Source organism: Mixophyes fleayi, chromosome 3, assembly GCF_038048845.1.
Source record: "Mixophyes fleayi isolate aMixFle1 chromosome 3, aMixFle1.hap1, whole genome shotgun sequence".
Lineage (NCBI taxonomy): Eukaryota > Metazoa > Chordata > Amphibia > Anura > Limnodynastidae > Mixophyes > Mixophyes fleayi.
This window is the reverse complement of record NC_134404.1, coordinates 95,992,737-95,999,392: the sequence shown is the minus strand read 5'-3', so window position 1 is coordinate 95,999,392 and position 6,656 is coordinate 95,992,737. Positions and strand designations below refer to the sequence as shown.

At 39.7% G+C, this 6,656-nt stretch overlaps 1 protein-coding gene across 1 annotated transcript in view; it reads right to left on the bottom strand.

The window, feature by feature from the left end:
* Positions 1–521: 521 nt before the first annotated feature.
* Positions 522–6,656, bottom strand: part of LOC142143162 (extracellular calcium-sensing receptor-like) — a 31,169-nt gene continuing 25,034 nt past the window's right edge. Inside the window, exon 7 of the mRNA XM_075200873.1 lies at positions 522–1,420. Coding sequence (XP_075056974.1) covers positions 522–1,420 — 899 coding nt within the window. The remainder of the gene's footprint in view (positions 1,421–6,656) is intronic.

Here is a 6,656-nt window from a genome sequence, read left to right as displayed (position 1 = left end):
ATGCTGAGAATAGTGACTCTATCGAGAACCTTGTAGAAAGTTACAGCCACTTAACAGTTTCCTTTTCTATCTGTTCTGTGGCACTATTATACATAGTAGTGTATCACATTCCGAAAATATGGGGGAAGAGAATTTACATTCTCTAACAGACGGCTACATTATAGTCCGTTTCCATGTGGTAAAGTTTATCTATGACAAAATCTAAATATTGTAGAAAATATTATTCAAACTATAGACACAAAATAACTATGGAAATTTGTTTGTTAACACTTTCCAACCCTAATTTCTAGTCTAGGTGAGCAAAGATGACAAACACAGAAGTATATAAACAAAATATATGCAAACATACCATTTCTTATAATATGAAATGTTTAAATGAAACAAATAAGACTAAAGTATGCACTATTTATTTCTGTTGTGGTAAATTTTATGGACCACTTGGTACAAGAGAAAATTTTAAGGGATTGTTTTCACTATTTTTAATTGGACATTAAATAATGGAAAAAAACTTCACACATTCCTCAGTCTTTACTGTTCATGCATCTTTTGATCTTCTTTTCCGGCTGTAATAAAATAATGTAACACTTCGGTGCAAATATGCATATGAGAAGACCGTAGCAGGAAAATAAGATTGCAAACATTTCTACGGCTTCTAAGTATTTTCCTGGAGAACTCAGATAAGTCGGAACGAACGTTATCCACACCGCAGAGACTATCACCATGCTGAATGTTATAAATTTAGCTTCATTATAGATATATGGTAGGTTCCGTACACAGAAAGCCAGAGTGAAACAGATACACACCAGGAGTCCAATATATCCCAGGGCAAGAGAAAAGGCCACAAGTGAGCCAGCGTTACATTGTAAAGTGATGGTAGGACTATCATACGAGGTGTTCCTTACAGGCTGTGGGGGCGATAGTATATTCCAAGCAGCACACAAAACAATCTGGAATGAAGTGCACAGAGAAATTAGTATTTTTTGTTTTATGGGGCTAAATAAAAACGCTGTGTTCCTGCCAGGATGATGTACATTAAATGCAGCAACCACTACAATGGTTTTACCCAAAATACAGGAAATGCAGAAGGCAAAGGTAATGCCAAATCCGGTGTTCCTCAACAGACAGGACAAAGCGGTGGGTTCTCCCAAATACGCAGTTGAAAACAGAAAGCACAGTTTGATGGCAAAAAGAGTACAAAAGCTTAGGTGTGAATTGTTTGCACGTACAATAGGATTATGTCTGTGGTATAAAAAAATGTTTATAACGCATAATGTTAGAAAAGTTCCAAACAGTGCGCCTCCAAACAGCACGGATCCCAATGTCTCTTTAAGAGAAATATATTCCATTGCCTTCGGTACACAGCGATCTCTCTGTATATTGGACCAATACTCTAGAGGACATTTCACACATTCCAACGAATCTGCACACAATAAGCAATATATAGCCTGGTTACTCATAGACTCTCATTCATCAGGGAAATCACTATACAGAAGAAACAATGACATTCTTTAATTCTACAGCACAGTGTATATTGATTTGGCTGCATTATTTACTACCAACAGTAATCTATCAGTATATCAGAACAATAGTTGATATTTGTTACATGTTTTGTTAAAACATATGTAATGAATAATTTTTCACACAATGTGGGAAAACATTTTGAGGGCCATAACCTGTTACATTATTATTATTGTCCTTTATGTTTATGAAACAATGCAATATTACTGTGTTCTCTACATTGAGGGGACCATGATGCAAATAAACTATGTACAATGGTATGAAATATAAGATAATGGTGACCCTGTCTACATAAGGTAGCGGGATAACAGCTGTAAGTGTTAATGGGGAAAATGTATGTGTGGCTGTAAGACAGAAGCATTATCAGCCACCAATATTAAAGCAGCCAATGTCGGCTTCCACCACAGAGGCTATGGAGATCACCATAGGAGAAGCTTGTTCACCCATCGGCGATCTGTTCATCAGAACACTCAGAAAAGTGGTAACATACTCTTTGTGGGTAGATATTTTTAAAAGGTATATCCACCCCAGATTTGTATTCTATTATTAATGTGTGTAGAGCAGCTATGCAAATATAAAGTTTGCACGTGCCTTCCCTGTTCCTGTCTTCAGCATTCTGGCCAGAGACTGTCATTACCGCGAGGTACCATTGTTACTATGTAGGAGCGCCATGTCTTGTAACCTGACACAAATCACACTCATCTACAGCACTCCTGCCATTCTGTTAGTGGTAGATTTACCATTTTAAAGACTTGCAAACTTATATCATTATTGGTGCAGAGAAGAGTATCAAGTATTTGTTTAGCCTCCTCTTATTCCGAGTATATCAAAGGTTATTGTATGAATTTTGCAGAACTGGGCTGTATTGATTTATATTTTAAATATACATAACTCAACATGAATTTTCATCAATGTTGTATAAGCTAAGAAGAATGTAAGGAACATGTAATTAATCAAAGCACCTCAATAAATAAGAAAACAGTACGATTGTTAACTTTTGTTTTTGTTTTCACTCTTTTGCTTTATAATTGCAGCCAGGATATATGTTTAATTTATTCATTTTGGAACTCTACCTTTGAGCAATTTCTGCTTTTTTATCAATTTATAAAACAACAAAAGAAGTGAAACACACAGATAAGTGCTCATATTGGATGTGCATATTAGATACAACTGACACTTTCACACTTTAATATGAAATAAAACTGAGAAGATTAACAATGACATATTGGAGTCAAGTTGTGCAACACAGGATATTGTGAATGGAGTAGTGATAAAGAAAATGGTCACATTTTACTGCCTGCTAAATATACGCTCTCTGACTGTGTTAAAAATCTGACACCTTTTTTTCTAAAACTCATTAGAAAATTTGAATCTGTAAAACCACTGAGCTGCTATGTAGGCTATATTTTATTAAAGCCAGCGATGCATGACAGATCCAAAGGCAAAATCTTTTCCATTGTTTATTTAATTAAACAAGTTTAATTGAATGTGCAAAATATACATGGTAAATCATTTGCATACAAAATGAAGCATGAATCTAGCGATAGATGTATTATTGGTAACCTTTAGCATCAGCTGCCAGACACATATGTCAATAGTCCACATTATCTACCACAGGGATGGGAAGCTTGGGCACTGTATGCCAGTGCCGGACAACAGGATTCTAGCCAGAGTAATTTCCCTTTGTGTCCTCTTCCTAGTGACTTTAATGTCAACTTGTAGGCACAGTGCATTCATACATTTTGTGTAGCAGGTTGGCCTATAACTGGATGACCATGTCTTCTCACCACCTTGATAAGCCATCCACTGGCCTTCCACACACAGTAATGATCATTACCCCTTTCAAAATGTATGTGTTAAGTTATTTATGAGATTGAGGGGACAATAGGAATGTATGAGTCAGTATTGCACATTTTATTTGTTATATAGGTAGAAACGCAAGTGGAAATCTAATTCCCAGTATAAAGTGCACCTGGATGCTGTAAAAAGCATGCCATTAAAGTATGCACCGAGGCCTGATTTTCTTCACCACAGCCTACCTGTGTATTGTTCCTGACCATGTGCATCCCCTTATGGACAGAGTCTACTAATCTTCTAATGGCTAATTCCAGCAGGATAACACAACATGCCACAAAGCACACGTCATCTCAATTTCAAACTGAGAGTATACATATTTATTTATTTATTTTTTTGGTGACAAATGCCTGGTGTCATCCTATGATAAAAGAGGAAAAGCAGTAGGAGCTCTTAAAGGGATGTCAGCAGAGAAAAACCAAGAAATTGCTATTTTTAAACAAAAAGAGATGAGCACATCAAGAGGGTCTGGGCAGTAACTTGTGGAGTGCAAGTTAGAGCGGTGGCAATCGTTTTTACCGCCGTAATGACGTCCGCCTGCAGTGCCGATCACTTCTCCAATCTGAATCACTTGCTGTCAGCATGGTGCTCCCATCGGAGATCTCTAGCGTCAGGTTGAAGGTAAGTCTGTTTATTTTCCAATCAATTTTTCTTCATTTCGGATTTTCTTTGTAGGCCTTTTCCATGTCGGAGTAGTTGTCATCGGTAAAGCGTACCCAACCCTGTTAGAGAGGGTTCATCTGGCTATAAACCATGAAGAGCTTAAACGATTGCTACATGAGAAAAAGACTCTTTCTTATAGATACACTGAGGAATGTGACAAAGTGGCATCTTCTCCCAGGGACTTTGTGAACACCAAGCTTGAGAGTGTCCAATTTTGTAAACCAGAAGTCCAAGTCCTCAAAGGAAACACTGCTGCTAGTCTAAATCCAGCTGTAAGGCTTTCTGGCCGGTGGTGGTTCATGTGCAGAGTGCTTGCACTCTTTAAAACCAAGTACACTAGACCCCAAAAACCAATGAGCTGTTCACTCGGGCAAGCTGGGCCTTTCTTTCTAAGTTGCTATTCCGGGAGTTTCACAACCAGTGGATCACCTTTAATAAGACTGAGTGTGTCTAAGCTGCCATATATTCTAGGGCGCAAATTTCTCACTGTTTAAAGAGATCCTCTATGAGTAAATCTGTCTGGACATGTGTATAACTGATTTAACATTCGGAAGCCCAGTCTTAAAATATCTGCCTAAGAAATCACAGTCTCAGGAACAGAATATTTGGGAACTGACAACCCGGAATGCTATCCTGGGGGTCATGGCAGAACTTCTGCAAAATCAGCATTGGCTAGTGACGTATGTGACGTGAGAAATGACGTGACTTTTCATCACGCCTTTAAATTGGCTAATAAGGATGGAAATTTGTCAATGAGAGCAGGCTGTATGCCATCATATATTATCAAAAAGTAATGTGTTATATTAAGTGATTACTGTGAAGGCAAGAAAGGTAGAGCAACTGGTTGTTCTACAGCTTCATGTACCTCTAGTGTTGGAAGATGCACACACTCAAGTGGGTGGCAGACACTTAAGGGAAGGTAGAACAAGCTCTATTCAGGTTTTTCTGGCCCGGAGACTACATAGCCATTTTGTAGTTTGTTTGCAAGTGTTGGTTTCTAGAGCGTCTGTTAGCTTTGAGAGAGACATAAAAAACTAAAAAAACAACGTTTTAAAAACTGCTGGTGAATGTAGAAGCAGTACAGGAGGAGAATATCCGTCTTCTCTGTGAGGAGATCGCTCAGGGAAGACAGGCTAGGGATGCTCCAACTACCCCCATGCTGCAGAAATTAACTTCTGATGATAAAATAGAGGCGTATCTGATAGCCAAGTGGCCACCTAGGAATTGGTCTGAACACCTAGCTCCCTATCCTTCAGGAGAAGCAAAATGGAGCATTAGAACGTACTGGTCATAGTGGACTATGCCACTAGATATCCCGAGGCTATACCTGTGCGTAATATAAAGTCCAGTACAATAGCAAAATTATTCCTTCTGTATTGCACCAGGCTGGGTATCCCTTAAGAAATCTTGACTGATCAGGGTACTCCCTTTATGTCCTGTGTAATGAAAGAGCTATGTCGGTTGTTAAGATTAGAAACGTTACACACATCAGTATATCACCCGCAGAGTGATGGGTTAGTGTAATGTTTTAATTGGACACTCAAACACATGGTGAGAAAGTCTGTAGTGCAGGAAAAACGGGACTGGGATGTTTTATTACCCTATTTAATGTTTGCAGTAAGAATTGTTGCATGGCAGGCAGCCAAGGGGCATTTGGATGTTCTCAAGGAGGGGTGAGAGCAACAGAGTCCAAAAGAACCCAATGTGCTCCAATTTGTGCCCCAATTGTATGACAGGTTGGGGAAGATCACCCTATTGGTACAACAAAATATGCATGAGACACAGGTTAGACAAAAAGAGAACTATGATAAGTTAGCTGTAATTAGAGCATTCCAACCAGGTGATAAAGTTCTTGCCCCCAGATGGGTTATTTCAGTACAAAGTACTGCCTTTTGGGCTACATGGGGCCCCCGCTACCTTCAAAAGAGACATGAAACGGCTCTTAAAACCGCACCAGGAGTATGCAGCTGCATACTTAGATGACATAGTCATTCACTCCCAGGACTGGGAGACACATCTACCCAAAGTGGAGGCAGTATTAGCCTCACTCAGGGAGGCAGGTCTAACCGCTGATTCTGAGAAGTGCAAATTGGCTATGTCTGAGACCAAATACTTGGGGTATGTTGTCGTACAAGGTCAGGTCAAACCCCAAGTTGACAAAGTAACAGCTGTTAGAGATTGGCCCAAGCCTGTGCAGAAGACCCAGCTGAGAACCTTCCTGAGTGTAGTAGGGTACTCTCGCCAGTTTATGTCTAATTTTTCCACTAGGGCTGCTCCTCTTACCGAGCTTCTAAAAAAACTTGTCCAGACAACTTGCCTGGTCAGAAGCAGCGGAGGCTACCTGGAGGGATTTCCGAGTGGGTTTGTGTTTGGCGCCAATACTTTACGCACCGGATTTCAGCAGGAGATTGTATCTCCAAACGGATGACTCTGGAGTAGTTTTGGGTGCTGTTCTCTCGCAGAGGTTTAATGGGACAGAGAAGCCTATCCTTTATTTAAGCCGCAAACTTCTGCATAGGGAGAATAAATACTTCACGGTGGAACAGGAGGGCTTGGCGATCAATTGGGCCACTGAGGCTCTCAGGTACTACCTCCTGGGTAGGGAATTCACTTTAGTCCCC